Source organism: Misgurnus anguillicaudatus, chromosome 2 (assembly GCF_027580225.2).
Source record: "Misgurnus anguillicaudatus chromosome 2, ASM2758022v2, whole genome shotgun sequence".
In the NCBI taxonomy this organism is placed as follows: domain Eukaryota; kingdom Metazoa; phylum Chordata; class Actinopteri; order Cypriniformes; family Cobitidae; genus Misgurnus; species Misgurnus anguillicaudatus.
The window spans coordinates 40074197-40091810 of NC_073338.2; the positions used below are offsets into that span (position 1 = coordinate 40074197).

General features: G+C 36.6%; 1 protein-coding gene across 4 annotated transcripts in view; it reads right to left on the minus strand.

Moving 5' to 3' along the window:
• Positions 1-17614, minus strand: part of uggt1 (UDP-glucose glycoprotein glucosyltransferase 1) — a 59306-nt gene that overhangs the window by 18047 nt on the left and 23645 nt on the right. For 2 of the 4 annotated variants that reach the window (XM_073855173.1, XM_073855172.1), the window contains exons 19-29: positions 10632-10750; positions 10049-10147; positions 8900-8923; positions 7058-7152; positions 4276-4482; positions 3999-4130; positions 3786-3916; positions 3615-3710; positions 3424-3526; positions 3193-3272; positions 326-515 (exon numbers count right to left, since the gene is read on the minus strand). In XM_073855173.1, coding sequence (XP_073711274.1) covers positions 326-515; positions 3193-3272; positions 3424-3526; positions 3615-3710; positions 3786-3916; positions 3999-4130; positions 4276-4482; positions 7058-7152; positions 8900-8923; positions 10049-10147; positions 10632-10750 — 1276 coding nt within the window. The remainder of the gene's footprint in view (positions 1-325; positions 516-3192; positions 3273-3423; positions 3527-3614; positions 3711-3785; positions 3917-3998; positions 4131-4275; positions 4483-7057; positions 7153-8899; positions 8924-10048; positions 10148-10631; positions 10751-17614) is intronic. The other 2 variants (XM_073855176.1, XM_073855174.1) reach the window with 1 other exon arrangement.

Sequence of the window (17614 nt, forward strand, 5' to 3'; positions counted from 1 at the left end):
AGACTATTAAATAATGCCCAAAACATCTTGTTTGTGTAAAATAACTTTTTTGTTTACTATATTTTATACATATTTTAATTTTTTGTTACCGTTAAATTGCATTATATATGTCTCCATGTCATCTTCCAAGTGCCACAAATTGATTGGTGACTAGTGTTTACCATTAAGCATTGTCTTTAGTTTAAGTAAATAACATCATACATCTTAATTAATAAATCATTTAGAGATGCTAAGATAAACATCCATCTTATCTGACATAGACCTTCTAATTTGAGTAAGCAAGTGAATGTGTGTATGAGTGTGAAGGACAGTCAAGAATGCTTACCTCTTCTAGATAGATGTTATCCAGATCGTAGCGGGTGTGGACGGACTCAACCATCCAGCTCTCAGGGGTGTTAAGGTTCAAAGTGAATAGGGGCGACTGAGGCATGTCCAAGAACTTAGCCAGCGGACCTGAAGCAAAGCTGCCGTCTGCCGAAAATGTGACCTCTGGCTCCAAGACGTATCGGTAAAAACTGAAGAGGTTAAAAATATCATAAAATCAAAGCACTGAATAAATGAAAATAAATATAATGAAAATGCACTTTTAATTAGCTTAAAACTATGAAATTGTTCCTTTGTGTCATGGCCCATGTTATTGTAGCTAGAAATAACATGTGAGGAGTTCAGATGCAAATGCCGTTTAACGTCACCTTTGTCAAAATTTAGATAATAATATTAACTGAATACTCTCAACACGTATTATGGGGCGGTTTCTCGAACAGGGCTTATCCTAGTCCCAGACTAAAATGCATGTTTGAGTTGCTTTAAATTTAATTTAAAAACACCTTGTCCTGGCTAATCTTAAAGGAATAGTCTACTCATTTTCAATATTAAAATATGTTATTACCTTAACTAAGAATTGTTGATACATCCCTCTATCATCTGTGTGCGTGCACGTAAGCGCTGGAGGGCGCTGCGACGCTTCGATAGCATTTAGCTTAGCCCCATTCATTCAATGGTACCATTTAGAGATAAAGTTAGAAGTGACCAAACACATCAACGTTTTTCCTATTTAAGACGAGTAGTTATACGAGCAAGTTTGGTGGTACAAAATAAAACGTAGCGCTTTTCTAAGCGGATTTAAAAGAGGAACTATATTTTTTGGCGTAATAGCACTTTTGGGAGTACTTCGACTCGCCTGAAAAGTCCGGTTCCTTTCTCCCTCTCATAATGGGAGAGGAAGGGTGTTACTGCGAAGTACTCCCAAAAGTGCTATTACGCCATAAAATGTAGCTCCTCTTTTGAATCCGCTTGGAGGGGCGCTACGTTTTATTTTGTACCACCAAACTTGCTCGTATAACTACTCGTCTTAAATAGGAAAAACGTTGATGTGTTTGGTCACTTCTAACTTTATCTCTAAATGGTACAATTGAATGAATGGGGCTAAGCTAAATGCTAACGAAGCGTCGCAGTGCACTCCAGCGCTTACGTGCACGCACACAGATGATAGAGGGATGTATCAACAATTCTTAGTTAAGGTAATAACATATTTTAATATTGAAAATGAGTAGACTATTCCTTTAACATATATAGGTGACATTGTTTTGGCTCAAGATGCACACATGTAGTTTTATTTAAGGTATGTTTGTAAAAACTTCTTAAATTACTTAATATAAATAAGGCCTAGTTCTGGATTAGCCTAAACCTGGGATTAGCTTAAGCCAGGACTAGACATTAGTTTAATTAGGAAATATAACTAGTTGTAACAAACATGCCTTACTAAAAACATTACTTGTGTGCATTTTGAGGCAAAAAAATGGCACTGATGTATTTTAAGATATGTCAATGCAAGTTGTTTGCAGTTTGGACAGCTCTTACATTTATTTTAGTCTAAGACTAGTTTAATCACTGTCCAGGAAACCGCCCCTAAATGTTCAAATCAACTTAATCCCGAATTCAGGCCATTCAGAAATATCGCTTTGTTGGTGGAATCCACTAAACGGCAAAGTCCTCTAAGTGCACTGAAGATGAATTTGATAAACAGCGGCACGTAAACGGTCATGAATCACATTCAAACTTGTGTCCCTTGTGAGTAATTGAATACAACCTGAATGTGGCAGTGACATGGATGACAGCGCCCCCTAATGTGTGGTTCAGTTTTATCATTTTTACATTCTGATTTTCATCGTGTCTCGTTGCATCTATAGTGATTTTGCTATGCCTTGTCCTAAGGATTGGATTTTTTTGCCAAAAAAGCTTGCTTGCACTTAGAGGGTTTTGCAGCAATAGACCCTGCAAACCCCAAATTGGTTGAATATTAACAAAATGGCTGAAGTGACATTTGTAAAAAATAATAACATTTTAAATAGTGACTAATAACGTTTTCATTGCCATTAAAGTGAAATTACTGAAGCTAAACATAAGAGCTAGGCCTGTCACGATAGCTACTTTTCATAGGTCGGTTAATTGCCCCAGAGATAGTCGATAGTATTGTCTTTTAATACCATTTTATGTCACTGATTAGATATGAAAATAAATTAGCATAATAATCTAAGAACATCCTTTCTAAGAACACAACTTTGATTTTTAAAAATATTAGGATAAAAAAATATTAAATATTAATATGAAATTTGGATATAAAAAATACTATTATAAATAAATATTATAAAATATGCATTTCAATTTTAAACAGCTAATAGTGATTGTTCAGTATAAATCCCAGCTTCACAGGGTTAATTGCTTCATACTCGCATCTGAGTATGCGCCATAACGCGCAGTCAAATTTATAACAGCTTTACCTCAGATCTAAACACTAGACGTTATGGTTATGTTATCGCACATGTGGACCATGAGCTTGCGCGTGCCACTCTTCCGAGACAGACAAAAAATAAGAGAGGCAATCGGGATTGGCTAAAATGCTAATGATATTCATTTTTTGCAAACAAACACACATGTAAGCACTATGGTAATATATCGCCTCTCAAAAAACTACCGACGTCATGTTCACCTATCGCTCGATAGGTCGATATAGTCATTATCGCGACAGGCCTAATAAGAGCCTAATAAAAATGCTAATTTACAAGAAAACATGTCAAGATGCACTTCAAGGCCTTTGCATCTGATCTCCTCATATGATCACCTAAACAGTAAAATTTGAAGGTGACTGTGCGATGGAGCATGTGTTGCCACACCGAGTTTTTAGCCATTAACCTTTTCAGTGGGAGGTCAGAGAGCTTGGACTGGCAGTTCATGAACACTCGCAGGTTGACATTGACCAGCTGCTTCAGGACCTGGGTGAGCCCGTGGAGAAACAGGAAGTGACATAGGTCAAAGGTGCAAACTCAGAGCCAGAAAATCCAGAGTGACTGATGACTAACTGTACAAGTAAAATGTCACATGGAGAACCAGATGTCCTGTAATGACTGATAAAAGTGTGCTTACCAGGAGTAAAGGCGCCAGTTTCTGAGCATCTCTGGTCACTGGGTCCACAATGGCGACCACATCGAAGTACACTTCCTGTTCTTTTGGCCTGATCTTCACTGCACTGTAAAGTGGAACGAAGACGAAGTCATTGAAGATATTGCGCTACCCATAAAGTCATTGGAGATATTGATTAAGAGGAAGTGATGTACCTGTATCGGTCTTCTGCAAAGGTATGCTCCAGTCTTGCTTCAACTTTGGGCTGGGAGGAGAGCAGGGCGTCCACCTTCATGACCAGATCACTAGCTCTAAAATAAAACACAAAGTTGTTAAGTCGGGGCAGAATGATCAACCAAAACCTTAGTTACTGGTATCTTTCTTACCTGTCCTCTACAATGCCAAGCTGTTGAATTTTGCTCTTGATCCTCTCCCCTGATGTCTTCAAGATGATGCTCTCTAGAAGCAGGAAATCATCTTGGTTAAAGACCTCCACTTTCTCCAGCGGACCAATGATCTGCAGAAAAAAAAGGAAACAGGATGAGGACCCCCACTTGCAGCTGACCTCTAGATACGGCCTGACGGTTAATCCAACTCACCCGTCCGTTGCTGATCACAGCTCTTTGGCCCTTCTGCAGTTTGAGGACGTCCCGACAAAAAGCGGAATGAGCCAACAGGAAGTCCATTTTAGGGGACTCATACGCGCTCTTAAACAGAGGAACATCCATGCCCTGCAGCAAAGAGAAAGGAATCTGGTTAAATTGGGCTCTATATTAAATTTTGCTGTTTGAATGTGCAGAATTAGCAACAGTTACATAACCCAGAGCAAACAATCCATCACAGCTCGAAAATAAATTACAGAAGTGCTTATTTTACCCCAACAGCAAACTCGGCAATGTCACTCCCTGCATATAGAGCCTGTGCTGTTTCCTCTTTAGCCAGTTTGGTGATGAAATTCTTGGCATTGTTGGAGGTTTGGGTCTGCATGGCTGACCAGATGGCTCGAGCTATCAGGCTGTTCTCATTAGTCAGGGTCTCGCTGGGGTTATTGATCACTCCCAACCGCACGTTATTACTGGTTTTCTAGAAATAAAACAAAGGTTTAAAAATTTTCCTACATTTTCCTGTAATGCAGTGGCTTTCATTTTGCATTTGGTGTTTTTTTTTATAGTTGCACTACTGTATATGGGCTTTCTTTTCCATTTGTCCACTTTTGTAAAATAATTAGGGCTGTCAAAAGGTTAATCGTGATTAATCGCATACAAAAAAGTTTGTTTTTGCATAATATATGTGTGTGCACTGTGTAATTATTTTGCATATATAAATACACATACATGAATGTATGCATTTCAGAAACATTTAGATGTGTGTGTATCCATATATCGATATCTTTATCTATACATATATAAAGGTGCTGGTCATATAATTAGAATATCATCAAAAAGTTGATTTTTTTTACTAATTCCATTCAAAAAGTATGTTGTATATTATATTCATTCATTACACACAGACTGATATTATTTCAAATGTTTATTTCTTTTAATTTTGATGATGATAACTGACAACGAAGGAAAATCCCAAATTCAGTATCTCAGTCAATTAGAATATTGTGAAAAGGTTCAATATTGAAGACACCTGGTGCCACACTGTAATCAGCTAACTCAAGACACTTGCAAAGGCCTTTAAATGGTCTCTCATGCTGCGTCCGAAACCGCCTTCTTCCATACTATATAGTAGGCGAAGAGCAGTAGGCGAGGCGAGTAGTATGTCCGAATACGTAGTATTCCAAAAACAGTATGCGAAAAGTACCTGGATGACCTCTGGTTAGATTTCAAAGTGTGCCTTTGATGGACACTTCACTATCCCATGAAGCCCCAGGAGCGGAGTTATGCAACGAAGAAGAAAGGCGAAAGCAGCGATGATGTCACGTGATGTATCAACATGGTGGATGTAGTATGTCCGAATTGCATTCATACTACTAGGATTCATACTATACAGTACCTACTGTTTTAACAGTCAGTAAATAAGTACTTCATCTCATTCAGTACCTACTGAACAGTATGCGGTTTCGGACGCAGCCTCAGTCTACTTCTGTAGGTTACACAATCATGGGGAAGACTGCTTTGACACCTTGCACAATCATTGACACCTTGCACAAGGGCAAGACACAAAAGGTAATTGCAAAAGAGGCTGGCTGTTCACAGAGCTCAGCAAAGGGAAGGAAAAGATGTGGTCGAAAAAAGTGTACAAGCAATAGAGATAACCGCACTCTGGAGAGGATTGTGAAACAAAACCCCTTCAAAAACGTGGGGGAGAGTCACAAAGAATGGACTGCAGCTGGAGCCAGTGCTTCAAGAACCACTTAGCACAGACGTATGAAAGATACTTTTTGACAGTTGTGTATTTTTTATTTTTATACATTTCATTTGATATATAGATTAATATACATTAGGGTTGCAACGGTATACCGGTGAGGCGGTTATACCTTGATATTAACTTTTACGATTATCATACCATAAACATTTGCTTATACATGGTTTTGGATAAAAAATAAAGCAGATCTCATCTGCGCTATTACGCACATGCAACTTCATTTGGCGTGACTGCTAGACTCCACTCATTTATGTACAGCAGAGAAAATGTCAGAGACTACAAATTCTACCCTCTATCCCCCACCAGAAAAAAGTTAAAATCTACAGTATGGGAATACTTTAGGAAACGTTCCTAAACGTACTTTAGGAAACGTAATACTTTTCGAAAAACGAATGCGGGGTTGTCCTTGAAGATGGATATCCAGTTTGCAAGAAATGTGGATGAAGATTGGCTGCAAAAAGAGGCACTAAAGCCAATTTCAGAGATGTATATTACAGATCAATTTATTATACTTAAGCCATATAATAAAAACTATACATTTCACTCACTATATGACAATGTGAACAAATGAATATATCCAGAGCAGCTCTGAAAGAATTTAATGAGTATTTTATAATTTTATTTAAAAGAATAAAATTAAAAATAGTAATAAATTAAGAATCAAAGTTAACTTTTTTCGAAAGTGTATTTTTTCCCTAAAAAAAGTTTGATATAATAAACCATATGTTCAACCCAACACCCCTATCTGTTTTTTAATCATTTAAGGGTCATTGTAGCTAATGATAATAATAATAATAATAATAAGTGTTTAATACCGGCAAACCGCGAAACCGTGACAGTTTCTGAGACGATTACCATACTGTGGAAATCTCATACTGTTACAACCCTAATATACATATATATAAATATAATTTTTCTTAAATGTATACATGTTTGTGTGTGTATTTATATATACATAATAATTACACACAAAGTTCTTTTTCACATTTCACAATTAATCTTTTGACAGCCCTAAAATAATATTTAAAAAATAATATTTCTAGTTTTGGTTTTGTCATGCTGACTTTCATCTCAGTGAATCATTTACCTTATGATTTAACACCAAGCCAAAAGTTACAGCTTAATAAATCCTTAGCCATAATAATGCCCACTGTATATAGTCAATACAATTTATTTTTTTTGGCAGGGCAGGTAAGAAATATTTATTGACAGTTGCCAAAAGGTTCATTTTGGACCCTGTTTGTGATGTTATCTGTTATAATTAACATAGACAGGACAGGCCTACCATGTGACGTATGGCATCGTACAACAGCTGCCTTCCAGAGGGCTGGTCAAAGTCACCCACTACCCAGAAAGTCACTGGACGGATGATGGCATCATCTGCAAGTCACAGAAGAACAGACATGGGTGAAAGGAAATGACATATACGGCTTTCCACATGCAGTCCGAACAGGTAAGTGAAATTACGTGAGCTAAAACGCTTCTCTTGTAAATCTTGAGCATGACCAATCAAAAAGGTGAGCCGGAGCGGCACTAAAAGACAGACAGGCAATTTCGACCTAGATATAAAGCTGTAAACGTTTGAAAGAAACAGGGACCACAGGATAGAGAGATTTTCTCTCATCCATCACACACTGGCAGTTCTGACAGTTGACAAATGTACTGCCGTGCTCGAATCAATACTCAGAAAACTTCTTCACTCCGTAAAACAAAACAGAAGCAACATCAATAGATTTCATCTTCAAACTTGAACAAACTAACATCACAACACTTTAGCACAAGGTCTAGGTTATTTACAACTTAATGTCTATAGACAACATCTGTGGCATGCTGTTTTTATTCAAGACACTCATTTAGACTTTCTTTAGTTTGTAAAAACAAACAAAAAAACATGTTTACAGTACCAAGAAAGCAGACTGCAGGACTTAAAAGCAGAAATGTGAGGCTTGTATTACTTCGTTGAGGCATAAAAAACAAACAATTGTATTATTTGAGTTGTAAAAATGTTTATAGTCTTTTGTGGTGGGACTACTTTTTTAGATAAATGATTACAATGATAACATATTACAAAGGTAACACCTGCAGGGGCAGTTTTCCAGACAGGGTTTACATTAGGCCAGGACTGGGCCTTAGTTTTACTAGGACATTAAAGTAGTTTTTACAAGCAAACCTTACACATAACATGCCTCTTGAGACGAAACAACAGCACTGATATATGTCAATGCAAAGTGTTTTTAAATTAAAGGGACACTTCACTTTTTTGTGAAACATCCTCATTTTCCAGCTCCCCTAAAGTTAAACATTTAATTTTTACAGTTTTGGAATCCATTCAGCTGATTTCCGGGTCTGGCGGTACCACTTTTAGCATAGCTTAGCATAATCCATTGAATCTGATTAGACCGCAATGGAGGCACAATGATATTACGCAGTGTCCAAAAATAGTCCCCTGCTATTGAAAGTTATCAAGGGGACTATTTTCAGGCATTACGTAATATCATTGCTGCTCCTGCAGCCATGTTACGTCAGCAAAGTCCTTGATTATTACGCCAGAATGAGAGTATAGTTCCTGGCCATATCGGCCTAGAAAATCGCAACTTTTAATTTTATGTCAGTCGTAGTACACGATGTAACTACAGAAGGGTCAAGTTTTAAATAGGAAAAAGGCGCGATGCTAATGGTCTAATCAGATTCAATGGATTATGCTAAGCTATGCTAAAAGAGGTACAGCCAAACCCGGAGATCGGCTCAATGGATTTAAAAACAGTAAAAATCTAATGTTTAACTCTAGGAGAGCAGTAAAATTAGCATATTTTTAAAAAAAAAGTGGAGTGTCCCTTTAAGGCAGCTCAAACAAGCATTTTAGTCCGCGCGATTAAGATAAGTCCTGTCCGGGAAACTGCCCCGCAGACCTTTGTTAATGAAAAGTGTTATAGCTACTGCGTGCCTTCATTGCTTTTTCATGTTTATGCACACTAAGAATATTCCTATAAAACCAGCCAGCTTTATGTTAATGATGGTAATGTAGACATGTTTTGACTATGTTTTTTACACCAGTAGCACAGTGTTACATGAGTTTTATGGAAAGCGGGCTGTCAGTTAGGCGAGTATAACAGCTCAATGCAATTACCAGAAGTGTCCCTGGATGACATTCCTGAAAACAGCATCCAAGGAAAGAAAAGAAGGGAGGTACGTTCATTTAGTGATACACATTGTAGGTGTTAAATAAGTACAGAAAGAAAAGAAGAGATAAAAAGTAGCTCAACGACTAATACATGTGACCATGGACCACAAAATCAGTCATAAGGGTCACTTTAAAGGGATAGTTCACCCAAAAATGAAAATTCTGTCATCACTTACTCATCCTCATGTTTTTCAAACCTGTATGAATTTCCCTCCTCTGATAAACACAAAGAAGACACCTCGAGAAATCACGGCAAACACAGCATACAGTGTCTATTGACTTCCATAGTAGGAATAAAAAAATATGACGGAATTTAATAGGTACCATCAACTGTGTGCTTTCCATCATTTATCAAAATATTTCTTCATCATTTATCACAATACTTTCAAAATATGTTTCCCCTACTATGGAAGTCAATGGACACCACATGCTGTTTGTTTACCATCACCTCTCAAAATATCTTCTTTTGTGTTCATCAGAAAAAGAAATTCGTACAGGTTTAGAACAACATGAGGATGAGTAAATGACAGAATTTTCCTTTTTGGGTGAACTATCCCTTTAAATAAATAAGTGAATAAATAAGCTTTCCATTGATGTATGATTTGTTAGGATAGGACAAATTTAGGCCGAATTTGAGAGTGTAAAACATCTAAATATTGAGAAAATTGCCTTTAAAGTTGTCCAAATTAAGTCCTTACCCACACATATTACTAATGATAAATACATTTTGGAAATTTACAAAATATCTTCATGGAACGTGATTTTTAATATATAATGATTTTTGACCAAAAAATAAATAAATAATTTGACCCATACATACAAATACTACTTATGACTGGTTTTGCATACATTTCTGTCCACAAATATTTTGTTATTCATTTACTAATCCTCATTACTTTTTTGTGGAACACAAAATAAATTGAAGCCTTCATATTTCATATATAAAGATAATAATAAATATATAAAGCCAATGTTTGGCATTGGAATTAAAATAATAGGGCTTGTTGTAGAAAAAAACTTATTTTTAGAGGTCACATCAGCAGAGGATTGGAGAAAACACTTTCTCATGGAGATCAGTGACAGCTATCACCTTACCTTTCTTTGTCATGTAATTCATGCTGTTGGCCACTGCTGCATTCTTGTCTTCCGTGTTCAGGAAGAGAAAACGAGCGTATTCGTCGATAAAATGATTGTCTGCAACAGAAAGGTAAAAAAAATCTAAGGGTGGCTTGGGAAATATGAAAACAAGGTCACGCTTTGTTTTCGATTAAAGGTACATTCACATTCATAATTGAATCGTTTCGCACGCAGCTATTTTTTTTAACTTTGTGTGCTATTTCAGTTCAAATTGAAATGAGTCTTTCACAGTTTTCCGGAAGACTGCAAACATAATTTTTGAAAGCTATTAAAATTCAGTTTCTGATTCCTTGCAAAACAAAGTACTTTATGAATATCATTGCCGCGGTCTCGTTTGTGCGTCTTCGTAAATAAATGAGCTTTTGAGAACAAACAAGACATTTAGCACAGAATTCACAACGAGGCATTTTCAATCCCAAGAGCCCAGGAGTGTGTGTGTACGGCTTTTATCCATATCTCAGACTGGCTTATTAATAGGAAGCTATTTTTAATTCAACAAAATAGAAAATGTTGTTGTGAATCGAGTTGGACGTGAACTCACTGGTGGCGGAGAGGTCTAGATAGTTCCTGCTGCTGGTGGCCAGGATTCTGGAATTGATTCTTGGGACAACGTTGGGTTGATTCATGATGAAGTCCACCACATCATGATCACTGCTGAGCTCTCCCTGAAAAGATTGTGGGAGTAACAGATATGGTCCATCATATAACCCCTTACAAGCACTTCAAAAGATATCATTCAAAAGACAATACATAACCCTACTCTGTTCTTGCTATAACACATTGGCTGCATACGAATATTTCATGAATCACTGCGCTTAGATCTGAATGAGAATGAATGAGTCCCGTTATCTTTAATGCATAAGTATAACATTAAATTTTAGAAACAAGTAAGGTTATGTAATACCTATAGACTATTGATTTTTAACCATTTTATGCCAAGGGCCCTTGGCGGATGTTACATGCTGTATAAAGCCAGAAGTACAGTCCAGTTTTTACACATACGCAAGATTTTTTGTAAGCATGCATACTTTGTATGCACGTACAAGAGAATGTTGTATGTTTCCCAAGAGATGCATTGCAGTGCATATGCATCGAATGTCTGTGGACATGTACTAGTCACATTAACTTTTCTTTGCAAGGCTGTGAGTTCGACCATGCATGTACTTCGCATACACATAAAAAACAAACTAAACAGCGGGCTTAAGAATAAGAGTTTCAACATGCATATTAATGTATTTGCATGCTTTGTTTTGATCCATTAAAACAACAATTAATGACGTGCACTCATTTACTTACACAGCACATTTAAATGTGGATGGAACAATAAAATATTTAGCTAAATTTTTGCCTCTCATACCCCAATCCTGCTTTTTTCATGCAATGGATATTTTTATATTCTGATGGTGAAAAGCAGGGGGTGTGAAGTAATGAATTACAAATACTCTCATTACTGTATTCAGGGTTCCCACACCTTAGTCAACTTCAAATTCAAGGACCTTTCAAGGACTTCCAGGTCCAATACAATCAAATTCAAGGACTAAATGTGGGGACACATTTCAAGTAAGAGCAAGGTTACATCGTGTTACCTTTTAAGATACATTGTTACAGTTCCCTTTTGAGGGAACTCGCGCTGCGTCACTGCGGTGACACTTTGGGGACGCCTCCAGGGGAAAGTGTGTCTAAATGTGAGGCTTAGCGACAAAGACAGGGTGACGCGGGAGCCAAGAAGTATATCGCTATCTAAAATATTGCCAAAGACAGCATTACAGTGACATAAGAAGTATGGCAAAGGAGACGCAGCGTCTCGTTCCCTTCTCAGGGAACAACAGTTACATACGTAACCCGAGATGTTTTCATGTGTCAAACACAACTATGCAAAAAAGCATTTTGGTTTGAATCAAAATTCGCATACCGAAGATATAAGCATTTAAAGCGAACAGTTTAGCATGTGTGCTTTAAAAGTCTAGAATTTTTATTATATTATCCTACACTACACAGGGAATATGGATTTTTTTTCCCCAGAAAACTTCTTGCATAAAATAGATTCAAGCACTTTCAATGACCTGTATCTATGTATGTATATTTTCAAAAACTTCCCAGGGCCTTGATTTATTCCCCCCAGATTCACAAACTTTCAAGGATTTTAAAGACCCGTGGGAACCCTGTGTAACAAGCTAGTTTTTCCCAGGAATTATACATTATTTATGAGTTAAAAATTGTTTACTTTTACTTAAGGTTTATTTTTACTTGCAGTACATTTTTTGGGAAGTAACAAAACTTATACTTGAGAATGATTTTATAAATACCAGGCATGAAAACGGGTCAGGGGTGAAAAAGGTGAGAAGGGCGCTCGAGGGGCGATGTGGCCTCTGATGGGGCCGCGAGGTGGGAGGACCCCCCCAGAATAAATATTATGGGCTCATTAGGGAACATGCTGTAACTTAACTTATTTATTCTTCAGGCATGTGAATGGCCAAGGACAAAAAAAGAAGGAAGGAACTCAACATCCCTCCACATGCGCAGAAACAAAATTCCCACCATAACATACATGACCATTATTTCAATTATTTAATTCTGACGGACAATTTAGATTTAAAATGTAAACATTTGACTAGTAACAGAAACCATATTTAATTAAATGGGTTGATAAATGTGGAAAGCTGTAACAAGTAGAATTCCCTTACTATTTTACATCTGCAATAATTTTATTTTGCCATAATCAGACCATCAGTCACAAGGCCATACAATTTTAAGTTGGTTTTGCAATAGGGTGGACCTGAAGGCCTAAATCTAATTTAAAATGACTTAATTTTACAATATAGTACTGGTTAAATGAATTACATTATGGTTTTTGAGTCATGGGTTGAATAATTTTCAGATAAGCAAAAAAAGTGATGTGGGAAAATAAAATAAGAACAAATCAAGACATTACAAGCATATAAAATAGAAAATAACAAAGTTACAAATAAAGTAAGATCTAACATTATTGATTAGGTAGAAAAACAGTATCAAATTAACATAACACTGTTTTCATACTATAAATTAAATATATTTAATCTTTTTAAAGCTATAAAAGTGATTTCCTTTTGTCTTTTGTAGTTTGATTAACATTATGACTCAAACATAAGCATTTCTTATGAGACGAACTGTCCCTTTAACAACGGAGAAGCGATCTATACACTGACACATGATCAACTTCTCACTTATAATAAACGACTGTTTTTATGAGAATACTTGCAGAGACTGTGGTATTACAATAAAGTTTGTGCGTATATCTCCTGTCAAGCCCAAAACAATATGCGTTTGCGTGATTTTTGAGTTTGTGCGCGTATGCGCACTGAAAACAGTTCACTTTAGCATCTTTGTCGCTCAAATAGTCTAAAATCGCTTAAATGTTACTGTAAACGGCAAACTTTCTTATGAACTGTATTAGTAACAGTATGTTCTTATTACAGCATTTCATGCAATATTTTTGCAGTTTCACCATATTTACATTTAAGTACTTACAGCCGTAGACTAGTAGACCAATGTGGAGTACGTCCATAATTCGTTCCAATCCATTCCAACAAAAATCTTTTAGGTCACTTTGCAGTGTCAGTCTATGTCAGGGGTCTCAAACTCAAATTTGCTTGGGGCCATTTCTGAGATTGACATTTAATCGGAGGGCCGCAGAGCTATTTTAAGGTTAAAAAGTACAATATTTTTGTAAATTGACTGTTAAAATTCTATTATTTAATGTATAATAAAAGCAGTGTTTTTATCTTTTAAATATACATTATTTTATATAAGTAAATCATTTCTTAACCTTCTCTTTAATAACTAAGGCCTATTAAAACCTTGCACTAAACTAACAAATAAAATTTCTGTATACATTTATAAACTATTACAAAAAAAATTACCATCAGTAAGTGTTTGTGTTTTGATTTATTTTGGATTGTTTACAGTCATAGTATTGACTTTATTATGCTCAATCTTTGTTATTCAACAGTTTTAATGAATTTGCTATTATATGTGGAAAAATATGAATAAGTGAAAGTGATCCTAAAACTTCTGAATGGGTAGTCAATGTTACATACAGATGTGGCCTTTAAAAACGCGCGTGTTCTCCCGCGGCATTCGCCAATTCGTCTCGCAGAGTCCCGCAGCATTCTGCAAGTGCTTTCGGGGGGGCTACTTTTCCCTTTCCCTTAATGTGTTTCGCTTCAAAGAATATCCACCAGGTGGCGCATAAAAACATTGTCATTGCCGTTGTTTCCAGAAGTTAATAAGGGCATTGCTGAATATTTTACATTGTGCAACAGATAATTTAGTGTGAGCCTAATAAACGCGACTCGTGATATAGGGTTGCTATTTACAATGAATATCTTAATTATTTGTGCTGTCGAATTTTGACACCGTTTCATTGTTTGTTCATAATATTTATAATTGTCAGTTTTTCAAAAAAGTATCAATATTTTAAAGAGATTAATGTGGTATAAAAAAGACATGTTTTAAAGTTTAAAACGTTGTAAAAAATATAGTAGTATTCTTATATTTTAAGAATGACAATATGATACATTTATACTCCGCTAAAATGCTTTACATATGGAAAGAGGAATTCTTCTCATAACAGATATTTTTATGTTATTATTAAGACGTAGGCTACATCTAATAAAATAGCGAACAGAGAAACTGTGCCTTTTGCGGACGAAAAACACCTCAGAAATATTGAGTTTATGAATATTTACACTTACAATATGTACTTTGTGAAATGTGTGTGTAATAATTTTATAACATGTGGCTGTAGAGACAAACACGCTGCGTCGCCTTTCAGATATCTTACACGTTCGCATTCAACACTTTTCAAAACGTATTTATATTAAATCTAATGAATAATTATAAATTATGACATGAGAAAATTAGAAGTGTGCAAAAGAGCACAGTTCAGATATTGTTAATTAAAGCGGTTTTATACACCTTTCTGCCTTGTTTAAATTAACAAGCATTTTATTTGCCACTGTCAACACATTTTGTGATTGATTTAATGATTTATTACAGAAACTTCTATGAAGCAAAGCTATTGTACTAAGCATCTATATATATATATATATATATATGTTATAAATGTTGTAAAAAAATATATTAGTATTCTTATATATTAAGAATAACAATATGATACATTTACATTGCGCTAAAATGCGTTACATATGGAAAGAGGAATTATTCTCAACCACCACCAATAAAGTTTAAACATTATTTTTTAGAAAAACGCCTCGGAAGTGTTGAGTTTATGAATATTTACACTTACAATATATACTTTGTGAAATGTGTGTTTAAAATAATAAATTTCATAACATGTGTATAAAGACAAACACGCCGCGTTGCATGATTTTATAAATACCGAGGTCCATATAAGTATTTTCTAGGGCATGCACCCCAGGAAAAAAACTTCTTATTTCCCTGCTCTACATATATGAATTTTAATAAATCAGAAAACCAAAGAATCAAATACCTATAGATTTCAAACCATATTAGTATGCAGAAAACTTTTGTTGGTCATTAGGAATACATTGTAATAATTATTTTACCATCCTGGGCACACTGCTGCACACTTTCTCTTCTTTTGTTATTTAATTAACTTTAATGACTTTAACAGGTAGGCCTTAGGACTAAATGCAATAAAATGTTCAAGCCAAAATATGAACATTTAAACTCCGTGCACGCGCACTACGGGTGGATGAAGCGTTGTACCGCGCACGTGATGCATCGTTTTCAAGTTCAAGCTTAGCAGCACAACACAGTGAATCTAATCATTATACAGTAAAAAAACATATCTTCAAGAATTAAAGGGTGGCGTTGAATTTTGTTAATAAACACGCTGAATAACGGAAAGTGAATTACTGAAGGGAGTAAGAGCAGCGCATTAAATCTGGACACCCATATGTGCTCAACTGCAGTAATGTTTCTTGTCCTGTCACCTTGACAGTCACTGCGGTTTCACATTTCTCGTCATTAAACTGCTGTATATAATAGTCAGCGTTTGATTACTTAGGCTACATCTTTCTTGCACAACCACTAACTGCGCATCTGACCTGTGTTGCACCTCTGTCTGACTGGTTTGATTTTATTGGTCATCTCGGTTTCATTTTGACTTCATCTTAAAACTTAATAGACCATTTAACTGTTTGTACACAATGATGACATGGCACCGTATGCGTGCGCATTTGGGCAACGGAGCTATGGCAAGAATCAGCAGCAACTGACCCATTTCACAAAAAATTCACACGGCCGCGCCGCTCCATTAGCATGCTACACTTGCTACTTTAGCGGGTTGAAATGCATATACATATTAGGCTATATATTTGGTGTGTTTGACTTTCTGCCGAACTGCGCGATCCAATCGGCATATGAAATTACTATAGCGGCGCGAAAGTGACTGGGGAGCAGACTGGTGTAGCGCTACAAAAACCCACAGCCGAGTGACAGCAAAGTACCGCGAGAGCGATTCCAGTTATCACGTGGAGAAATCCGCTTTGAATCGCTCTCGCGGTACCTTGACATCACCAAGAGGTCTGCTTAGAGCAAACTTGTGACTTGCATAACAATGACTTTGTCCCACCTCTGCTAAAACGTCACATGCCGATCGGTCCGCGCGGCGCAGGAAGAAGCCACACGAGCGCTGAGCGCCGAGCCAAATTATAAGACGAGCGTAAGAAAATGATCGAGGTCCGGTCAGGGAATTAACCCAACACAAAGTGAAAATGATAGCAATGACTCTAAGATCTATGGACATGCACATCAGTGTTTTATTTGTGTGGAGAAAAGGACAATTTGAAATAGTGTCCAACACAATACTCTACCATTATACTCAAATAAGTAGGGCCTACATGCACTGCTCCCAAACGTGATGTGTTTTGGTGTTGCTTGTAATCTGGAACTTGGTGTATTTCAAATGTGTTTGTTAAGTGTCTCCACATGAAAACGGAATGCCCTCCCCCCGCACAGTCCTGCAATGAGAACCAGAAAAACCGGTTTCTAACCATTTTATTTACATGTGAATAGTGAGAGAGCACCCCCTCAGGAGCTGTAGGACGGTTTTTTATAAGCGTAAACCAGGACTAAGCCTTAGTTTAAATAGAATATAAAATTAGTTTTAACAAACATGCCTTACTAAAAACATTATTTGTCTGCATTTTGAGGCAAAACAAAGGGCATGGCCGTCCGGACCTCGGTAATTTTCTGACGCTTGTCTTATTTGACTCAATGCTCAGCGCTCGTTTGACGATCTTGCGGCGCCACGCAGACCGATCGGACGGCATGTGACATCTTAGCACCGCGAGACAGTAGGCCTACAGCATGCTTTTGAATAGATCTCACGGTAGTGTGATGTCACAGACCAACGGGTTTGCGCTGCGCCCCATTAGGTAAAATAAAGTGAAAATTATTCCTAGATGACCAATAAAATCATACCAGGCAGACGGCAAAGGAGGACGGATACCTCAGTTAGTGGACGTACCAGAAAGATAGGTTAAATTGGGCCGGAGC